Source organism: Chamaea fasciata, unplaced genomic scaffold, assembly GCF_029207755.1.
Source record: "Chamaea fasciata isolate MVZ Bird 193981 ecotype frontalis unplaced genomic scaffold, bChaFas1.0.hap1 SCAF_8, whole genome shotgun sequence".
Taxonomy (NCBI): domain Eukaryota; kingdom Metazoa; phylum Chordata; class Aves; order Passeriformes; family Sylviidae; genus Chamaea; species Chamaea fasciata.
In genome coordinates, this window is record NW_027094093.1 from 32,638,137 (window position 1) to 32,661,382 (window position 23,246).

The 23,246-nt window shown below is 37.1% G+C and overlaps 1 protein-coding gene across 1 annotated transcript; it reads left to right on the forward strand.

Moving 5' to 3' along the window:
- The first annotated feature begins 713 nt into the window (after window positions 1–713).
- On the forward strand, window positions 714–22,004 carry ACMSD (aminocarboxymuconate semialdehyde decarboxylase). The gene is made up of 10 exons (XM_066190356.1): window positions 714–842; window positions 3,717–3,761; window positions 6,366–6,462; window positions 10,310–10,359; window positions 11,641–11,877; window positions 13,974–14,067; window positions 15,662–15,757; window positions 16,229–16,401; window positions 20,947–21,045; window positions 21,264–22,004. Exons 1-10 carry the CDS (start codon window positions 786–788, stop codon window positions 21,324–21,326), a joined length of 1,011 nt encoding a protein of 336 aa, XP_066046453.1. The 5' UTR covers window positions 714–785; the 3' UTR covers window positions 21,327–22,004.
- Window positions 22,005–23,246: the final 1,242 nt, after the last annotated feature.

Below are 23,246 nucleotides of genomic sequence, written 5' to 3' on the forward strand. Positions count from 1 at the left end.
AGAGCAAGGGTATCTTAAGCAAAGTGTAATTCTAAATTGAGTAAAGGGCAAAAGATGAGATGTAGTTTCACAGAAAATCTGAAATAGCTCCAGTTAAGCTTAACTTAGGGTGCAGAAACTGTTATATTTGAAATGCATCTATGTATTGCTGTATAATTGAGGCATCTTGAGAGGCTGTAAGCACCATTATGCAGTAGCTTGTGTAAATATCCTGAGTGAAGCAATGATGAGGAGGGGGAATATAAAATGCAGAGCACAGATTTGGCTAAAATTCAATATTTCGGAGGGGGTTTAATAAAACTTTAAAGAAAATGCGAGAGAAAAAAGAGAATAAATGAGGATGTGTGACTGCCAAGGATGTATTATATGCCCTCTACAAATTATTTCACAACCTACGAGGGAGAAGGGAAGAAATTCAAGTCAGCATGTTTAATAGATTTATTCTAACTCAATTTTATTGAATTATTTTCGACATTCTAGATTCCGTGTAAAATAAATCCCTTCGTAGCGCCAATGTAAACAAGTCTTTTCCCTTTGCCCTCAGACAGCCGCAGTTTGTGCATTAACAGGGACTTTCTGCTCAAAGGCTTTGTTCTTTTGGAGAGCCACTCCTCTGGAATTAGGCTCCCTGGTTGGCCACTGTACCCCATTCCCCTGATAGGCCAGCAGGTGGATCTGGACAGCAGCCAAAGTTAATAACCTGTGACCCGGGGACAGGAGGGATAGCAGCCCTGACACAGAAAACATTGGCATTGAAGGAGTATTTCTCCTCTGGCACTTCAGAAATGAAAATTGATATTCATAGCCACATTCTACCTAAGGAATGGCCTGACCTTAAAAAGGTAATAAGTGTTTAAATATTCAGTGCATTATGTTATCAGCAACCGTTTCTACCAATGTGGTTTTTGAAAGAAAAATGAATGAAGGGTTCTGTGGTAAATATCTCTAGGTTTTTTGTCTAATTTGTGATTTTTTTCCAGTTGTAAAATATTTATATTGCACTACTTTTGAAAAGCAAGACTCCAGTCAGTAAGGGATGTAAAGCTGGGCTCTGTTCCCCACTTTTTTTTAATTCTGAAGCAATCCTTAAAGTTTTCCTTGAGTTTTTTGAGACACAAAATTTTTGGATGATAAGGTGTAAATTCCACTTTCTTGATAAAAAATAGAGCTGTTCTGTTCCTAAATGGTATTCATTTTTGTTTTAAATAAAATAAATAATCAAATATTAGACAAAATTAATAACTAAGACAAATTGATTCACATCATTATACCCAGAGGCATGAAATCATTAACTTCAATGGGAGTGGGGTCACTCTAAGTACAGCTAATTGATGATGATAATTTTACTAATATCTGCTATTTTTTCAGTTACTGGAAAGAAGTAGCCTATTGTATTTAAAACAGAAAATCTCAGTTGTCAGGACACTGGAGCTATGAGTGAATTTCAGTTAACTTATTATTGTTGTTGTTGTTGTTGTTGTTGTTATTGGGTGACATAAATTTATTCTTGTCCACAATATTTTTCATGAGCCTGTGAAATGTATTTTAGAATGAAAAATGTCATTTAGGTCTTAATGTAATCAATCTGAAAGGGTTTCATATTCATATTAGCTCTGCATTCCTGTGATTTTCAGCAGTCCACTTTCAGTCAATGTTAGAGAGAGAGCAGCTGGGAAATGTAAACAGCATATTAGAATAAAAGTCATAAGAAAACCTGGCATTAAAAACACACCTAGGCTTATGTCTTCATTGTGAAAAAATAACATCATTATGCACAAAACCTCCTGGAAAGGAATGTTTGTTTCTTTATTTAGCTAGGAAGGATTTTATAAATAACTAGTTGAACCTCCTATTTGTAATAATAACAGCTCCTGATGAAAACCACCTACACTGGATAATGTAGGTGAGGATACAGATACTTTTAGAATCATTCTGTCTGTTTTAAATGAATAGGAGTGAAAACATCCAGACTACAAAGACAGGTGACTTTTGCATGTTTCAGATTTTGTTGCCTTTGTGCAATAACTATATAAAAACTATATAAAAATGCCTATAGAATTCCTTCATTCTGATGTTATATGGGTTTTTCTTAAAAATTAAACATTTTTATCTGCTAGTACTTTAAAAGGGCAATAAATTCACTGGGATAAAATGACCCCAAGAATTCCTTGATGTTCACAGATGTACATCAAGACAAAATTCACTGTTTGACACTGTGGGCCAGCATTGCATTTCTTTAAACAGAGATAAAGAGGCAAATACCAATTTTTTAAAATTTAATTTGCACCTGATAGGTTGTTTTCCCCTCTGTTCTGAGCGATTCAATGGTTTATTAATGGGCTTAGAGTAGGAAACAACTCTCAGAATTCCCTGGAGTCCTCTGGAAATTCAAGCCATTAACACAGATCTCTCCATTTCATGCAAGGAAAACCAATGAGGCATCTTAATATGCACACATTTAGTTAATGCTGAACTTCTCTTTCTTGTTTCCAGCTTTGTAAATACTGGACCTTCAAACTAGAAAACTGTACTGTCAAGATACTGATTTCACAGCCTAGGAAAATATCACAAGTTAAAAAAATCACAGGAAAAGCAGATATGGACTGTCAATATCTACAACTAATAGCTGAGGGGAAGAAAGAATAAAATAAGTTCAAAACCAGACCAGTGAGTTTCTCTATTGCCTATGGGCTCCTTCAGTGCCCATTTCAGGCATTTGTTTTCTGCTCAGCTTACAATTGCAATTAGCATGGATCTAGCTTACAGCTCTCATTAGTTGTCACTCATCAAACTTTCCCAAAATGTCAGTATTTTTAGATGTGTATAAACCTATAAATGTATCAATTTAAATGAAATCTACATAGTTGCATAGTTAAACAGAGCTCACAGCCTCAGTGACTGAGTCTCTGGCTGAGGTCAGGAGGTTTGGCTCTTCACCCACGTTAGGAAAGCTCACAGTGGCATTAAATACTGGTTTGGTATCACAGAGAATTCAGGACTGTGTCCAAATTGTTTACACTTCAGTGAAACAAATGCCTGCTTTTACTAAGTTTCCTTTTAAATGTTTCTTTTTTGGAGAAATGGGAATTCTGAGCATTGTTTTCACCCAGAGATTTCGAGAGTTCATTCCTTTCTAATTGGAAGTAAAAAGAAATCAGCATCTTATGTAGGTTTTGCGTTTTTTGCGTGAACAATTCTGAACCTCTCTGGAAGAATCAATGAGCATCTAAGCTTCTCCTTTTTAGCTTCTCTTCCCTGTTTAAATATTAATAGACAGGAGGCTGACCTTCACTCCTGCTGCTGAATCATGGAAGCTGAAAAGTGGAATCAATGCATCTTTGTGTTAATGATTACCTGATCACAGATTGGAAAGTTGTCAGCTCAATTTTCACACTGCCAGATGCTTAATTTAATATTTCCTCTGTCACAATTATTTCAGTCAGAACTTCAATGTAGTAAGCAACTTTAAGCATTTTTAAAGCAGTTGTTTAAAAATGTTGTTGAACTGGAAACTAAAATTCCAGCTCTACAAACACCATTAGTCCAGTCCAGCTACACTTCAGCGCTTCTGCTGAAGTCAGTGAGGTTACTCTGGCTCAAAGCTGAGCACGTGTAAGTGTTTCTCCTGAATGAGGTATTTTTGTAAGAACTGCAATTATTATTATTATTACTGCAGGGGGCTAACTAGAACTGGCTTTCTCTTCTTTCCTCCACAGAGATATGGATATGGTGGATGGGTACAGCTGGATCACCACTGCAAGGTTTGGGCTGTTTGGTGCTCAGAGCTGATCTTGCACAGTGGATGTGAAGTGGCAATAAGATTGGCTCTGTCTTTGATACAGATTTCTCTAGAGCTCTGTTTCCCATGAAGCAGTATCAGGCCAAGTCCTAATAGACCTCAGCAGAACCTTTTGCCTGAAAGATGAAACTCACACTCTCTTGTATGAGCCAGCATCTGTTCTTCTTTGTTATCTCATTTTACCTCTTGGAATGGATAGCTCTGAGAAAGTCTTTTCAACAAGATAGGTCAAGCTAAAGCAGATTAAAAATAGATTGGGGTTGAGTTAAATTCTCATCTGTATGAGAAGCAAACCCAAAAGGAACTGATATTTTAGTAAACAAGAACAAGCCACTTGCAGAACCAAAGTGTGGATGGCACAGCTTTTGGGATAGGTGGCAGCTGCAGGAAGGAGACAAGGATTGGGCACATTTCTGGTGGTTTTGTTACAGGTCTGATGCTAAAACCCTGCGCTAAAAATAGTTTGCAGAGGAACTTTGTGGCAAGTCAATAATGGCCTTACCTGCTCTGCCGAGAATTCCATCTGGCCTACTTCTGTCTGGAAATTTTGCATGACAAAAAGTGCATGGCAAAATAAAATCCTGTTCAGACATGTGGGCCTGGGGATGTTAACTCCTAGGATTAAAAAAAAAAAAAAAAAAAAAAAAAAGGCTTGCCATATCATTATCTGAAGAAGCACCAGGGTCAAACTGGAAGAAAATAGTTAGGTACATATTTTAAAAGTGCAATTTGGGATGTGACTGAGTAGTTTAGTGATGGGGGAATTTTAAATGTAGTTTGCTGAATCTGCAGGACTTAATTTTTAAATGTCTCTCTCTTAATTGCCACATGGATTAATTAAAATGTTAAATATTAGATAATTTTTAGGATGCGATAGAGAAGAATAGAATAGAATAGAATAGAATAGAATAGAATAGAATAGAATAGAATAGAATAGAACAGTGAAGTTCATGAGATCTATTCATATGTGATGAAGTGCTCAGTTCTACTCTGCCTTTTTCTCACACCCCAAATATTTTTTTGTTTACTGGACAACCTACATCAATGCCCTAAACTTTTCTTAATGCTTTTGAGTGTATGGCTACAGTAAACCTCTCCATCAGGTTGGAAAACCAGTTTTACAAGAACCTGAAGTATTTCACCAGGGGATCAGGACCCTGTAATTGTAATATTTCAAGTAATTTTCACAACCTGTGATACAGCTAACAAGTATCTTGACAGGTTGCCAAGGCAGCACACTTAGATTTGTTGAGTAGGGCTTTAAAATATTCATTAGGACAGTATATTTGTGAATGATGTATGAAGTTAATAACAAATTCAAGCTTAAGAACAGTTTGAGTTCTCAGAAGGGGACAGAACCCCCCCTGGCTGAGCATGCTAGTAGTATATGAGAAATCAGTATAAATATTCTGATTAAACGCGTTCTTTTCTTTAGAAAAATTGCCAGGATCTTAAATAAGACCAATTTTGTGAGGAAAAATCAAGTGGAGAGAGAGAGAGAAATCCCTTTTTTGAAGGGCCCAAAGACTGACTTGCCCTCAGCTCCTGTTTACTGGGAAGGTGAAGGAGCAGCTGCTGTTTTCTTGTGTGGGTTTCAGTTTTTACCTGCAGATGGGGTGTGTTCTCTGCTCAGTGCCTCTGCTGTGTGACTGCACTCACCCACCCCATCAGGGGATCTTCTGACTATCCATTTACCCCTACAGTAGCTTAAGACAGCCAAGAAATACTCTGGGTTTGCAGGTGTCGGTGAGTTGTATCTCATCCCTTTGTGCCAGCAGAAATCCTGTTGTGTCTGGTGGATACCCCTAATTGTAACAATTTGCTTACTGTGCCTCACTTTGAACAATTCACACATCAGCCAAGTATGAAATTTTAAAAGTTTCCATGCTGATAAAGGAACAGTATTAAATTTCATGACTGTGATAACATTTTGAACTTCCTAAGTCTGGAAATTGGTGGGATATGAGGAAGGGTTTTACCCTAATTCAGGTCATGGGTTTATACTGTCTTTAAGTTTTGTTTGGGATGTTTTGTTCCCCAGATTCTTTTTCTTCCCAGGGAGAAAATGTAATCTGAAGACAGCACAATAGGTCTCCTTTTGTCTCAGTATCACTGGTGAGAAGAAATCACTGGACTGAAATTAACTGTGTTGCACAATTATTTCTGTAGTTACTGGAATCATTGTGATGCTATTGACTTTAAAAGAACACATACATACCCAAAGGGAAAATTTAGCACAGACTTAATTAAAGCATTGTTTTGAGGTCAAAATTTGCTTTGAGGATAAATTTGGATTAAGGTACCTGGTATCTTCTCCAAATAAATATACATTGCAAAAGGAAGGGGATTTTTTTATAATTCTGAAGATTTAAATCTGAACTATAAATGACTGTTCTATTCATGTCTATTTTAAAAGTGGTCTTTGTTTAAAAATACTTACTGCATAGAAATAAAAGATCAGATTGTGCCACTGAATTTCTGTAAGGAGCACAATAAACTCAAGAGACTATAAATTAGCAGGCACTACTTTGTCACATTTATAATTTATGAAAATGTCATTTCGCAGGGACAGGCAAAGATGATGAAGGATGGAAAGGTTTTTAGAGTTATTCAAGAGAACTGCTGGGATCCAGAAGTTCGGATTAAAGAGATGGACCAGTCAGGTACCTCCATGAAGGAACTCAACTCATTGTGCTTCTTTTAGAATAACAACTTCTCTGTCGGTCTGAAAGTGCTCCACACTTTGTCTGAAAGTGCTCAACAGCAATATCAAAAAAAAAGGTTTAGCATACTAATTCCTTGGTTTAAATCTGTCAAAAGTCATTGGAAACTGATATGTTTATACTCAGAAGGAACCTGTGCCCATAACTTTCTTCATTCTCATTAGCAATTTATTCCCCACTAGAATTGAATAATTTTGGTAGGATTTAAGGCACTAAGGAACTCACTGGCAAAAGTAAGGATGGCTGACCCTGGACTAGAAATGGCACCATACATTCCAGTTAAAACATGATTCACGTAACGGAGGAGGAAGCTCTTTCATTTTTGTTCCAAATATTAAAAATATTCCTTTTACGCATGGGATTTCTTGTATGTCTGTTTCCTTTTCTAATACCTTTTTTTCTATTTCGCCATGTTGCAGCTTCATGTGTTTTTGCTGGAAGACTCTGAGCCTAGAGAACTGGAACAATTACCTTGTCATAAAAGGGAGTTTTACTCATTTCGAAACTTAACCAGATGCCAAATTTGCAAATTTATTTTCCATCATGTTACCTGCAAGCAAGTAAATAAAGTTGGTCAGCTGGGAGACTGAGGATGAGGGAAAAAAATTCTTGGCTGATCAATTACTTTTGCTCATTCTTGTTAACATTGTCATTCCAAATTACTCTAGTAAGAGAAGTATTATGTTACTAAAAATTATTTTTCTTACATTGATGCCTGAATAGTTCCTGCATCAGTTTCCCATCAGACACAACTTGAATATCTTCAACTTTTCATAAGGAACAGACACATTAAATTGCTTACAAGAGCAGATACTGTACAAGGAGCATCTTTATGATTATTGTTTCCTCCTCTCCCTCGATAAGCATATGAAAGTTGTTGTAGGCAGCAGGAAGTTGGTCTCTTCTCCAAGATAATGAGTAATAAACAAGAAGAAATGGCCTGAAATTGCACCAGGGAAGGTTTTGACTGGATATTAGGAAAAAATTCTTCACTAGAAGTGTTGTCAAGCCCTAGAACAGCCCTGGTGGGATACCCATCCCTGGAGGGATTTAAAGGATGTGTATTTGGGGACATGGTTCAGTGGTGGGCTTGGCAAAACTGGATTAATGTTTGGAATCAATGATCTTAGAAGCCTTTTCCAACCTAAATTATTCTGTGATTCTGTGTTAGGAGATACTCTGGGTTATTCTTCTTAGGGAGGTTTAGTGCAACACATAACACAGGCTAGCTTGGGAACTCACCAGGTAGTGGGCAATTAATATAAACACAATTTAGATAAATTTCATCTACTTCATTTTCACCCTGGAAAAGCGGTATTTGAGACTCCAACCATTAGACGTTTAATGGGAATGCCAGAAAGCCTTTGCAAACTCTGAAATGTGCTGCCTTCTCACAGAATCATAGAATCATGCCTTGACTAGATTGTAATGTTTCTCTGAGTTAGCTCAGGGATTTTGGGGATTACCAAATCACTCAGCTACAGAGTGGATCATAAATAGCCTTTGGGCATCTTTCTCTTTCAGATATTTCCCTCAGTACTAATGGCAAGTTTCTACCAAACAATTCTGCCCCACATATTTGTTGTAGACAAAGGGAAAACACAGGAGGATTTTTTTTTCTTTTTTCAAATTTTTGCAGCAACTCTCCAGAAAAGAAACTGCATCATGAAAGCAGCATCACAATATTTCTTCATGAACTAAACAGTGCTCGCTTGATTAAAAAATAATCTAAACCTGTATGTTACAGCACCATCTGGTGACTTGTGCCCTAAAAATGTCCCTTTTTATTACAGCACTCCAGACATACAGGCATCAGCCAATTAATTATGTGGGGGTGAAAAAAAAAGGCCTTGGTGTTTTTCATTCTTTCATCCTTACTGCTTAGCTAATGATAAATATGGACCACATTTATTCCTTTCTGGTTTAGAAAGCTGTAGCTACTTAGTTCAAAGACTGCTTTCTCTTACATGGGCTGAGACAGATTGTACCCAAAAAATTTAACCTCCAAACATGGCATAACTCTGGGGCAAAGGAGCCTCCCAGCTGAACAAAACTAGAATCAGTCACTGAAAGGTATTTTTAACTCAGAGAGGTAACTTGGAGCTTGGATGCTAAAAAGCTTTGTTTGTGCAATGCCCAAGAAATCTTGCCAGTAATAAGAAATGGTCTCCAGTGGACCGAAGAGACTCAATTAGTTCTCCTAATCATATGTCCTAAGTCTAATTGATGTACATACTTCTGTCTTGATCCACTCAATAAAACAAGCTATCCATGTAACTCAATAAAAGAAGCTGTAAAAGTAATTAAATCACAGTTCTGTGACACAAATCATCACAATTTTGTTTGAGAAAATATATCAGTTCATCCTAACTTCCTTCTTTTGTTATTTTCTCCTTTGTAAAACCCTCTGAAGAGGGTAAAAAAGTAAAGGCTTTTCTGTGCTGATTCTTCTTCCTGAAGCTAATGTCCAGGAACAGTCAGCTTGGAAATGTACCTTTAAGGTTTATGTTAAATTATAACATAATAACAAATGTTATTTATGTTAAATTATAACATAATAACATAACAGAAGTATAAAAATGGATAGAAAAGAGATGCAATGGTTATTGTGGAAAACATGGAGAATGTTCACAGACTAACCAGGTGTCCATATTGGTGGATGATCCAACTTGGATAATTCAGTATTTATGTAATTTTGCAGACCTAATCCTTACCCCTAAACCATCACTGCTGGGCATAATATTAATCAGGTCTTGTAGAAATCTGAGTCAGCTTCTCCTCTTGTTTCCTACTTAAACTTCTGAGGAGGAGGGTAAATCATTTTAATCATTCAAGTGTTTTTGGCAAGTCATTGTCTTAGATTTCTCCTAGAGCTCATTCTACTGGAGATTTTTTTCTGCCATCTTTTGTTCTAGTAGCTTTATTACTAACAACCACGTTAAAATTTTTAAAGCGTGACAAGATATGTGCAAAAATATTACAAACAAACCTAAAAAAAACCCACAATAAAACAAAACAGTTTTGCATGTAACTATTTTGTGAATTCCTAGTTACTGTTTATTGTTTATTTTGTGTGTCTGCCAGGTTTGTTGTTTTAATTCCTATAACCTGTCACATACAATGTTATTATATAGATTTGTGTTTGAGCAGAAACAAAACAACAAGGACTTAATTCTTTTTATTTTTAACATCAAAGTTATTTCATAAATCAGGCAGATTTTTTATATTTACCACCTCAGTAGTCCAGACACAAGATGAATGAAACCTAACGCAATATAGCTTTGGGAACAGTTAGGAAAACATTGTTGAACAACCATTGTTAACAGAATGTTTTTTATCTTTGGGCTAATTCATTTATTTATTTAACATATATGACAAATTAATCCCAAAGTAAACTTGAGTTACTGTATTCTGTTGTTTTAATGTTAGTTTCATTCATGTAAGAGTAATATTACATTGCTATTTTAACTGTTTGTACATGTGTATGCTAAATCCTTCTAAAATCAAAAAACCTACTTTCACAAAGTATCTCGTATGAATATGGTAGTGTTTTTTCTTTCTACGTAGCAAAAATATCCAAATCCTAATAAATTGATACACTATGAGGTTTATTGCCACGATCCTTAATTTTTTAAAAAAATTTTCTATGTCACTGTTTAATCAGGCTTTCATATCATTAAAGCTTTTACACTCTGCCTCTCAAACCAAAGTACTTTCTTATTTGTAACATTTTATCAAAAACAGACAACAAAAAAGGAAGCATTAATTTTTGCTTTTTCTTACTCAGGAGTCACCGTCCAAGTCCTGTCCACAGTCCCTGTAATGTTCAGCTACTGGGTAGGTTCCAACTAACACATTTTGTAATTCACAAGCAGCAACATTTTTAAAATACAGAAGCATCTTCCTACAAATTGGTCACTAAATTATTCTGCTGTGAAAAAAAAATGGCAAAAAAGGAGTTTGCAGGTATGAGAAGACAAAGGATGTCCTGGCAAAGCTCCACAGTGCAGCACACACAGTGAGAAAAGATGAAACAACAACTGAATTTCTTCTGGGGGCAGCTGGAAATGAGGAGAAAGAATATGTACAACATGAATCCATGGTTAGCAGGCAGACATACAAGTACATGTTCTAGGAAAGCTAGACATCAATCAGTATTTTCTCAGGGAAAAAAAAAAAAAAAAGGCATAAAGATGTATTTGTGGCCTTGTCCCAGTTTCTTTTAAATGTGGCATGGGACTCATTAACCTAGAATGCTTTGAATCTTAAAATTCAGGAGCAAATTTAAGTTCCTGAGTTCCCCACGTGGTGATCTTGAATGCTTCCAAGAAATAAAACATGCTGAGGAGATAAATCAGAGCAAAATGCTGTTCTAAATACGTTCTGAATGTGACTATTTAGCAATGTGTACAGGTCAAGATGTTTATATGCAAATGGATTTGTGCATTAAGAACCATTGTGTTAAGTCCACATATAAGAAATACCACTGATATTTGGAATTTTTTGTTAGTAACATCTCTTCAAAATTTTATTCTGGTATCTAAGGGAATATTTTCCATTAAATATGTATTGGGGGAAAAAAAAAAAGAGATTGAGTGCGTGGATATTGCACTTCCTTATTAGAATTATGGATGTCATCTCCTTCTAAATGTTAGAGAAGTTTGCTCAAGCTTTCTCTGTAGAATTTGAATGTTCCAGCATCTCACATTTCTTATTTTTATATCTTCAACTCCAGTAATAGGAGAGTAAATATTCATTGCTATGTATAAAAATTATGTACTGAGGTTTTTGCATTGGGATAAACAAAACCAAGGGACTGCTTTCCACAAAAGACCAGGTACTTATGTGCCTCAGCAACCTGGACTTTATTACACTCATCCTGAGCAGTAAAGGCAGCAGCAGTTGATAAAATATTCAAGAGAAAAAGCAGAACTGCACCCAGAGGTTTTAAAGCCAGGCAGAATTTAGCCCTGCTGGTTTCCAGCTATTCAGAACTGTAAAGCAAATTTGGGTTCAAACCCTATCAGTTGTTGCAATGACATTTATCCAATAACTTCCAAAGGTGATAACATTTGAGAACTATATTTAAATGTACTGCTTTGCTTCATATCTTACCAGGCCAAACCTCAGGATACTTTAGATCTCGCCCAGATATTAAATAATGACTTAGCTGCTACGGTAAAAAAGTACCCCAAGAGGTTTGTTGGGCTGGGCACGTTACCTCTGCAAGCTCCAGAGCTGGCTGTGAAGGAAATGCATCGTTGTGTGAATGAACTTGGATTTCCTGGAGTGCAAATAGGATCTCATGTCAATGAGTGGGACCTGAATGCTCCAGAGCTGTATGATATTTATGCTGTGAGTAGCTGTTGCTTTCCTTCTTTGGGGGAATACTGTGATATGGAAATCTGCCTAAAAATATGTTGGAGTACATTCAGTCATCATTTGAGCCTTCTAATCTGCTTAGTGATCAGAGAGACTCAGCTTTAATTGTAAATGATAATTCTTTATAAGATATAATGGCAATAATACAACATATTCTGAAACATATTTTTAACTTAATTTTATATTATATTTTATAATAATGAATTACAAATTTTGGTTTATTATATAAGTTCTCACTGTAATCGGACTTCTTGATTTGTGAGGATAAGTGCAGTATCAAATAAAGCATTTCCGCCCTGTTTGCATTTGAGTTCAAGTTACTGTATCCAATCCTGTTGAAATAATTGTTAAAACTCTCTGAGACTATCAGAGATACCTATGGCACCAAAGTACCAGAGAACTATGTAAACAGGACCAAGATTTCCAAACTGAATGTATTATTATCAAATTAATTAATATATAGCATTTCTTAAATAGCCTGAGATCCAGATGAGAGTGCTCATTTGTCTAAATTAGGGGTTTAATCAATGTCCATTCTGAACCTGTTTCTCAGGTTATTAGAGCTGTCAGCTTGGAATTGGTTCACAGAGATTATTGTGCAGAATGCTCAATTTATTCAAAAACTCTGTGGGTGCAGCACCTGGGCTATTTGTTTTTATGGCCACATGCAGTCAGATAATCAGCATCTGCTCTTGGAGATGCCCACGTTAATGGAATCACAGCGTGGCTGAGGATGGGAGGGGCCTCTGGAGGCCACCTGGACCAACCCCCTGCTCAAGCAGGGCCACCTACAGCCAGATCCCAGGACCATGCCCAGGTGGCTTTTAAATATCTCCAAGGATGGAAACTCCACCATCCCTCTGGGCAACCTGATCTCCACTGAACCTTCTCTCCTTGGAGCCAAACAGCCCCAGTTCTCTCACAGGAGAGATGCTCAGTCCCTTCATCATCTTGGAACTCTCTCCAGTAACTCCCTGTCTCTCTGCTACTGAGATCCCTCTCTTGTTCTGGGATGCCTCTCTTATACTGTGCATCCTCCAGCTTGAGTTTCACACATGTAGGAAGTATCCCCTTTCATTTTTGGAAACATCTCTGGATAATACAGATCATGAAATTAAGCCATATCGGATCATGAACTTTGCCAAACTACCAGGCCAGTAATTGAATTGCTATTTTTAGTTTACAAATGTAGATGGCAATTATTCTCCGCGATCCAAAATTTGCAGCTTTTATTTATGCATGTATGGGTAAATAAACCCATATTTTTCGAATGTGTGATAATCTCCTTAGCAACAAGAGCATGTCCAGAAATACATCTGACAAAACGAAGCTGTTAAATCCTGGTTAAGGCATATGAATGACTCTGATGACTGTGTATTTAAATTTAAGTACACAGTTAAATTACACAGTCGGAGTCAGCATCTAACACTAGTCTTCTGTTTTCCTTTCCAAAGATGTCAGTAGTTTTGGAAAAATTACCATACTTGTGTAGAGATGGATTACTGATCAGAATAGAGACAGATTTCGAACTCTTAGGAAGGATTAGGAATATTTTAAAGGGTTTTTTTAAGCCAGGCAGAGGGCCAAAGGGGACAAATGTAGTGCCACTCAGTGAATATTTTTGAATGCATCTGGAACAATTCTGCAAAACCATCCTCAAATGATTCTATGAGACATTGTGGGAATTCATTCTCATATGTGTAATGAAACCAAAAGAATGTTTCCTTGAATTGAGTTTTATACTACAGGATGGCTGAAAAACATAGCTGGAAAAGCACTTTTGTATTGCATTATTCTGAGAAGCACTTGGTTCACTAAAGAGATGTTATCATCTGTGCTTTCAGCCTTGTAGTCACAGGAAGAGCTGTGAAACTGAGTGAGGACTTCAGAATATGGCCCAGAGGAGTAAATACAGCAAACTATTGCTTATAGTTCTTACTTGTGGGCCTATTTTCATTGCTAGGACTACAGCTCAGTAAAGATTAGCAGGTCATTGAAAAGCATGACTAAGATCTAAGATGCATTTTGCTACAATTAGCCAAGATTTAGACTTTTTCTTTTTGCTGCAGGCTGCTGAGAAATTAAATTGCTGTCTCTTTGTGCATCCCTGGGACATGCAGATAGATGGGAGGATGTCCAAATATTGGTTTCCCTGGCTAATAGGTAAGTGTATATTTACTCTGCTTAATCTACATTTATGAACTGGATTATGCCCAGGAGATTGTTGCCAATTAAAGCACAAGTACAGAGAAAATTACATTGTTTTTCTGTCAAATTTCCTTTTTTTTTTTTAAAGTCTAGTATTATGATTAAGTCTGTTGTGTAAACTCAGCAGTCATTTGTTTCTAAGCTTGTTTAGTTTTTCTTTTAAACACTTGGAATTAAAATTATTCATCAACAGACTCGCAACAAAATATTGTATTCTTTTTTGCCCTAAATACAAAGAGCAGATAACAAGGAAGAAGTGAATCATCTCAGAAACAAGCTCCTCAAAAATCACAGGAGTAAATGAAGGAGTAAGCAATACCAAGCATTACTTCCTAGAATTTCTTAGGTTATTTCTTAGAAACAGGTTGATCAGAGAGGAAATAAATCTAACTTTACATCAACTGTAGCTGAACCAACATGTAGTTTGAAAGCTCTCAGTAGATGTAGGATATTTTCTAGTTTCCATTTTTTCCCCTGTTTGATAGGTAAATCATAACAGTGAATAACAGGAACAGGGTAATTCTGCCACCCAGAAATGTTTAGACCTGATTCTCCCCTCATGTATTTTGGTCTGTGCTGGTTTGTTTTGCATGGTTTTGCACTGCCACCAGTTGTAAAAAACATACACAACATATATATAATACATATTCTGCTTGGAAAAATCTTGCTGTCCCAATCACCAGTGCCATTACCTTGAAAGAATATCAGTTACTCTTAATCAGAGCAGGCTCAACAACGCAGATCTAAGAAGAAAATAAAATTAATGCATTTACTTAACAAATCATAAATAGAATGTTTTCTTACTAAGATTAATAGTGCTTTGCATCTGAGCGTAAGGTAAAACATAAATACAAATAACCTTTTGAGCTGGATAGGTGTTGTTTTCCCCATGAATGATGGGAACTGAGATCCTAATTTCAAGCTGCATTTCAAGCTGAAGGTAGGTGTTTTAAATGGCATGATATTCTAAATATGTTGGGTGTGCTCAGAAACTGAGGTCTGCTGTAGGAACCTGAATTTCTGTTCTAACTGGGCATCCAACTCAGCCAGGAGCAAAGAGAGAGACAGGTTAGTTCTAACCTGTAGGATCTGCCATGATGTGATAACCAAACCCCAAATCTGTGTTGGAATATCCATCAATCAATCTTCCCCGCTTTCCACACAAAAGAAACCCTCAAGCAGAGGTGAGAAGACACCCTGGCATATTCCAGATATGTTTTTGAGCAAGGATAACGAGAGTCAGGCCTTTACTTGCTATTTCAGGACATACCCAGCCTGTCTGTCATCTGTCCCAGTGGTGTGGAGTAAAAACCGGACTTAGAATTCAGAAGACCTTCACTTCCAGGCCTGTGTCTTCATTTAAGTTAATTAGAGTTCAACTCCGTGTCCCTCCAGTGGAAATAAAGCATGACCTTTGGCAGCTGCCCTGCAACTATTACTTTTTCAGTTGGCTTAAGGCTAATGGAAGAAAATTAAAATGATGCTTAAAAATCAAATAGGAAGTTTAAAAAGTAAAGCTCTTATACAATTAAGATGTTTTTCTTCTTAGGCATGCCAACAGAAACAACCATGGCCATTTGCTCCATGATTATGGGAGGAATCTTTGAAAAATTCCCTAAGCTGAAAGTTTGCTTTGCACATGGAGGTGAGTAGTGCACCATGTGAAACTCCTGCTCTTTGGCTGAGCATGGTACCATTGTGTTTTCTGGCATCCCAGCTAATGGGGTCACCACGTGAAGCCTGCCACCAGCTGAGCACTGTCACCCCAAAGAAGACAGTCTGACAGATCAGCTGCTTCAGTGAACACTCTCTAGCCTGCAGGGTTTGAACTGATACAACAGCCTTTAAGGGAAACAAAAAGCAAGGGGAGGCAGCAGGTTGTTTAAGGAAAGGGACGAGGAAGCAGCAGGAGGAATTCGGGCATCACAGTAGTGAAGAAGTGAGAAAAACAGAGAAAGAAGCTAATGAAAGTAAAGGAATAAAAAACCACTGGTGCAGAGCACTTTCTTTCTAGAGAGCTGACAGGAAAACCTAGAGATCTTTGGTGATAAGGTGGCTTTTTTTCCCTCTTATATATTTTCAGCTTTTTAAAAGCTATTAAAATTCCTTCTTGCAGGTGGAGCTTTTCCATACACAGTGGGTCGGATCTCCCATGGATTCAACGTGCGCCCTGATTTGTGTGCCATGGATAATAAGGTGGATCCCAGGAAATACCTTGGCTCATTTTACACAGACTCTCTTGTCCACGACCGTGGGGCACTAAGGCTGCTAACAAGTGTAGTAGGAGAGGTGAGTCTTAGTGCTTCCAGAAGTGGGTGAGTCACTCTTCAGTTAATTTTCCAGGAAACACCAGGAGGAGAAGAGAAGAGAAGAAAGCAAGTGGCTTTAAGGTGGTTTTTTTCAATAGATCTTAAAATTTTACTCTGTGATGTGCACGTCCATTTTATAAGACACCCAAAAGCTTATGGAGTAACAGCTCAACATTTGCCTTTGTTACCTCCTTTTCTGGGAAATCTCCCCAAATCCATACCATGCTCATTCTAAGTATATATTTGTTCCACAGGCAGTTCTAGTAGACAAGGATGAGTCTAGCTCTTGAATTTTAAATTGCCAGTGCAAGGAGAAAAGATCACTCGTTTCCTTTCGCCCATTTTAAAATGTCGGGAGCCAGGTTTTGCCATTGTTAGAAAGTCCTTGGTAAATTAGCAGCTGTGTGACTCAGCCTGGCTGAGACCACGGATTCTTTTTGTCATCTGAATCTGTTAAGCTGAACTGTAGATGTCAAGAGCAAAGCAGGAGGAAAAGTACAACAGGATGCTGAATCCATTGCTGAAGAATTGAAGCTTTTTCTGTCTGAACTTGTGTAGCACACAAGTCTCAGGACACTCCTGCTTTAGAGTCAGCTTTGCATCTCAAAGCTGCTCTAAACTGTTGCTGCTACAGGAAAGCTGCTCTCTTTGCACTTTATTTCTCTACTTTTCATCCTAAGAAGCTACACATTGACTCTGGTCCTTAATTGTGATTAGTCTTTGCAACTGCAATTTAGTTCTTTGAGGAGAGAGGTTATGGACTGAAATTTGATAATCTAAAAGTCACTCAGCATTAGCCTCTCTGGTATATTATTTATTTTGTCAGCAGGCTTTTAAAATTAAGAGTCTTAACACAATAAATTTGGCCAGCATAGTACACAGGGTGTTGGTGTCTTCTTTAATTCTCCTCTGAGTATTTTGAGCTCACACAATGTGACATCAGGTGCAATTCCAGTGCTGAAAAGTCATGAGTCAGATCCCAAAAACATAAATGTCTTTTACACTCAGGAGAACTTTCTTTCTCTTTTCAATAGCCTAAGGCATCTTGTCCTTGAAAACAAAAACATTCACATCACGATTTCAAACTTTACTTTGTAACCATGAAGATTAAAAAGTTCCCTCTTTTTGCTAAGGAAATTGACATTCTCACATAGCACCCATCCATGAGTCAAATGCTGAAAGAAACACCAAATATCTCAGCGCTTTCAGTGCAGTCGTGTGTTGGCAGAGTAACACACAGAAGTTTAATAAACGCTGGGCTAAAAACAATGTGATGGAGTCTTGAGGCTGACACTGTAACTTTGTGAGCTGGAGGTTTGAAATAGGCCAGCTCTCCAGAGAACAGCTCAGAGCTGTGCAGGAAGGGCATCAGTGTGAGGGAAGATGTGCTTGGACATGGCTTTGGGTCCCTGGGGAGCAGCCACTGACTGCACCAGCGTGTGGCGTGCTGGCCTTGCGCTACGAATGTTCAAATCCACTGACAGCTGTGATGAGTCGTGTCCATTTCATCTCACCCCTTCTTACTTTGGGGTGCAGGTTAATTGGGGATGGCAGCAGAAATACACACTTCTGAGAAAGAATTTTGTAAGAGTGCAGAATCGCTGCAGTCCTTCGTTCCCCCCGTGATGAGGTAGCATGAGGTGAATACGAATTAACACAAAATCCCCAACGTTGCTGGCTGTGAAAAGTGAAGAACTGGGTTGACATGGGATTAAATGATTCAGTGCATCTCTGCAAAAACTTCCCCATGGTGATTCCTCCAGAGCCATCATCCAAAGGCTGGCCAGAAGTTGGAGCTGACCTGACTATAGCGTTCTGGACTTTTTTTCAGGTGTATCATGGTAGGGAAAGAAGGCAAAATTCAAGGCAAATACAATTTTCCTTATGTAACAGGATGAAGTCATGCTTAAAGCTTTTTGAGATTCATCTTCAGATTTGGGTCCTTATTACTGTGAAAAAAGTTGTGCTGAGCAGCAGGGTGCACTGAGGTTAATCATTAGCCCCGTGTACCTCTCTAATAGGAGAGATGTGCTAATTAAGGAATCGACCTCCAAGTCTTCTAGGGAAAATTGACTTTGTCGATATAGTTTGGAAGAATATAACAGTACTTCCCTTATGGTAGGAGCATTCATCTGCAGAGGCTTCACAGCACTCCTCTGAAGCTGGTTGCTAAAGACAGGTATTGCAACCCCCATTTTATAGATGGGTACAAAACGGAAGCTCAAAGGGTACAAATGAACAGCCTAAGATCACTGGGAGCAGAAAGAATGCTGCTTCTAAATTTTTCTTACTCATTTACTGCTCTTAATTTTACTCCTAATGAATGGATCTCATGATCAGCTATGAAATACTTTCAAAGAGAGGGAAAGTATCTACATAGAGAAGAAAAGAAAAAAAAAATATTATTTCAGTGAGGATGTGGGATTTCATTCTGGTTTAGCATATAGGAGATGTAAGTAAGAATATACAAACCTTCCTGTCTTACATGACTTTCCCTAGTAGACAGATGGACAAATCCTCTGTTTCCTTCTCTTTTACTTAGAAATCCACTTTCTCAGATAAACCTGGTATGGTTTTTAGTTTTTTTTTTAATCATAAAATCCATGACATTTGTTTTTCTTATCTGAACAAAGCATCTTGGTGTTTAATTGAATATTATAAATAGAATAATATATTTAGCTGCTTCAAAGTGCACACATCCAAATCTACTTTGTTTAGTCTATGCTCACAACTGGATTTATTAGACAGAGAGCATAAATTTTCTTACATTAATTCTTCCACAATAAATTAGAACACAGGACAGAACAATAGAATGTGTCTCTTCTGTTTAGATTTTGGGTGAAGGTTTGTGTGGGTTCTTTCAGAGACTTTTGGGTGACATCTAGTGGAGATTAAAATCTTTTTTAAAAAGCATTTGAAAAATAAGAAAAACCATTTCAGAAAATAACTAAATGGTGCTTTCTTCAGCCTATTTCAGTATTAACTCCGGTAACAGAGTTCAAACATTATAACAAGTGTCCAAAATTCAGCAATTCAATTTCAAATCCATGAGACATTTAAAAACATACATTTTTAATGAAAACTGTGGGGTTTTTTTCAAATACTCCTGCCTGCAGGGGATGAAGCCCAAAGGAAAACAGACTTTTGATAAAATCAAGAGAGTTGCCACTATGCACTCTCCAAGGCTGATGAAATGGGGAAACATCATTCCAGAGAGAAGATGAGCATGTAACAATTGAGGATCTGCTCATTTCTTTTCATCTCTGATAACAGGGATGTTGCACACAGGCTTTTATTGAATTTTCTTTTCACTGGCTTACTTTCAGAAACAAATCATATCATGTCACCCATGTTTTCAGGTACGTGTTTCAAACCCACAGTTAATGTCCAGTACCAACCAACGACAGTGGAAAAAAAAAATTTTAAAAAAGCTGCAGACTTCCAGAAATATATGAAATTTTGTAAATGAGATTTAGGTTTTGTTATCTGAAATTGAATACCAGTTACATTAAATTAAACTAAATTAAATTAAAAACTTTTTTAAAATTTAAGTATTTGTAGTAATTCTGCACTGTATCATGTTTTCAGTAGTACCCCACTGCCATTAACACATCTTTTAAAGTAGCACAGAGAAGATAGTTTTGATTGTTTTGTATTTCTTATTACACATCCTTCTCACCCATTGATAATTTTAAATTTGTGTGGGTGTATTTAGCCCAAAATTTCAAATTCAGGACTGCAGATCCAAGCATCTGTTCTGAGTTTGGTGGAGAACTTCCTGAGATTCTTAAAGAAAAGTAACTAAAAGTCTCATACACCTTTTGTACTCTACACACCAGTGGAATGAATGAGTCAAAACTCAGAAGAAAGAATTCCGTGTATCCTTTATTGGCCATTTAATTATGGTAACATTTAACCAAGATTAATCATTGCAGTTTAGGCAGACCTCTTGCAGGGGGTGTTACCTTTCAAATCAGCACCACAGTACAGAAAATCAGAATGAGTAGGAAATATGTTTTAATTTTTTTTTAAGCATTTGACAAGTAGGAAAAACAAACCATTTCAGAAAATTACTGAATGATGCCACAGGCCTGGGATTTGCATTTTCAACTTTCTGCTTATCAGAATTAAAATACCATAACTTCAGTTAGCCACCACAAAAATGATTAATAAATAACCTGCACTATTTTCCAAATAAAATGCATCCAAAAAATTCTTGAGTCATTCTTTCCAAGCTTTGTTCTTTTCCTAGTGGAAGTTGAGATCTTCATAAATCGCTTTCATAATTAGGCAGTCCAATATATACATCTAATTTCTTGTACTTCATTATACATTCCAGAAAGCCCGTGCTCTATTGTTTAATGGTAATTTTAAAGAAATTAAAAATCTGAAAAAATTAAAATTTATGAGTTAAAAATATAATATTAATGTTGCTATGATATTGTATCACATTAATATTAATCTTATTTAAACTCTATTGTTTAATGTTACTACAAAATGCACCTTTTTTTTTTTTTATTGCCAGGACAAAGTTATTTTGGGGACAGATTACCCTTTTCCACTCGGGGAACTGGAACCTGGAAAATTGATTGATTCCATGGATGACTTTGACCATAAACTGAAGGTATGATTTTTACATTTGAGGGGGTTTTTTCCCTCCTTTTTCAGTCTGTTTGAGACATGAGATAAAATGCTGAAAAATCATTGTAGTGCACTGATTTCTGCAAAGACTGGAAGAGGCCCTTCAGTCTCTTTGCAGCAGTTCCTTCTAAAGCACAAGTAAATGCATTTGAGTTAAAAATGAGCTAAGCACAAACATATCTATGTGTTTTGTTTTCACAGGATAAACTCAAGGCTGGAAATGCTCTGGAATTTTTGGGTCTTAGCAGAAAACAATTTGAATAATTATGAAGTACTAAAGCAGCTAAAGCTCGGAAATAATATTCTTATATTTCTGTTGGCATGTGCAATTGTACACATGAAAAATAAAATTGACAATTATCTGACAGTCTCCTGATATTTCCAGAACAAAAGCAAGGGTACTGGAAATGAGCACGCACAGATATTGCCTGAGGATTTTAGGCTGTTTTTAAACCATTCTGAAATCCCTGCTTTCATAATAAAGGAGAGATTTCATCTTTTGCAGATGTAATAGGAATCTCTGAATTATAATCAATGCCACGTTATTAGGACTTGATTCTCAGGAAGGAAAGAGCTGAGAAAACGAAGTACGCACTACATTTCTGTCTTTGTTCTGACGGACAAACAGAATTTGAAAGAATATCAAAACAGAATTTAAACAATGCTGATGCCAAATAAAAGGCAACATTTGCTTTTATCCACTGGTGGAAAATGCAGCACACCCCACTCAGCTCAGCACTGCAGGTGCACTCGTGCTTTGTCAATGTTGTGACAGGATGGAAAAGGTCTGTGTGGGGACTTTACATTTCAGCTGCCACCTACACCACTGGGAACTTATTCATCAGAAACAATTTGAACAATATGGTTGTAGGTGCAGAAGTAATGTATTTGTGTGGATAATACTTGGTGTGTCATTGTCACTGTCACAATAAATGCTGCTGTTTGGCAACAGGATGGGTTAATGTTCTGTTCCTCACAAAATGCTTCCTAAAAGTAAGGCTGGATACTTTAAATGTTGAAGTGCTAATGCTCTCCCCAGCTTGAGTCCTGCTATGGGAAGGGAAAGGTGGTTTGCTTTATAGACTATTGATTAAAACAGGTTTTCATGACTATCCAGTGAGTGCACAGGCATCCTCCTCCCAAGAGAATTTTGTACCAGTCAGAAAAACGCAGATTAGCGCTCACAGTCTTTATTCTCATGGGAACATTGGCTGGCTACGTGTGGTGTCACCATTCTTCTGTTCAGTCTTGGAACATTCCAGGCAAAACAGTATTAGACAGAAGTTGTTTTTAGCTCTGGCCATAGCTGCCACGGACTGAACCTGAAGGATGTTGAACATCAGCAGTTCTTGCCGATTCCAGCCTCCATTGGACTACAAAGAAAGCTCTGTCCTTCTTTACAGTGTCAAACCCACCCAAAAAGAAGTGGTTTGTGAAGTAGTTGGAGCTGAAGTAGTCAGCAGCTCAGAGGCTTAGAATATTCAGTTTTTATGTAAGAGGAAAAGAAGAGTCAAAAAATAGCTTCAACAATATTTATTGTCCTCAGGTTCGCAAGACTTCTGCTGACCTTTTGTATTTAAATATCCACATGCAAGCATTGAGTTTTCAGCATGTATGATTTTTTGACCACATTGTTTTATTTAAATTTTAAAGTCAAAAGACAATTTCATTCTCCTATTTCCCTTCAGCATAAATGATTCTCACAGATGTTTAAATGGATTTAAGAGGAAAATACATTGTGATTCCTCCAATACATTTTAATTGGATTAATTCTTCAATTTTTTATGAATGAAGCCAGTTCAGTTAGTGAAAATGCAATGTCACATCTTTGGGGACCAAGGGCTGGAACCTCTCCAATAGCAAGAACAGTATTTAATTACCTTAACCTGTGACTAAAAGGGTGATTGCAGTACCCTGCATGCGAGTTAATTAATGTGCATACCCTGCATAAATCATATTCATTATGCACTGCCATAATTTAATGATATTCTACCTATTCTTGATGCGTTACAATTTTTAGGACAGGGATATATATATATAATATCTTCCCTCCATCTTTTCATTTCATTAACAAAGTTAATGTAAAATTCTAACTGCAGACAGATGAGAACTTTGTTAATACTCCTCCACCAATTACTGCAGGAATAAAGAATCCAAGCTGAACACCCAAAGTCCATGAGCTCT

Bases quoted from the DNA above. Each gene is read 5' to 3' on its own strand.
- ACMSD (XM_066190356.1), top strand. From the start codon at position 786: ATGAAAATTGATATTCATAGCCACATTCTACCTAAGGAATGGCCTGAC. The intron at 843-3,716 runs GTAATAAGTGTT...TTTCCTCCACAG, and splicing joins AATGGCCTGACCTTAAAAAG to AGATATGGATATGGTGGATG. The intron at 15,758-16,228 runs GTGAGTAGTGCA...TCCTTCTTGCAG, and splicing joins AGTTTGCTTTGCACATGGAG to GTGGAGCTTTTCCATACACA.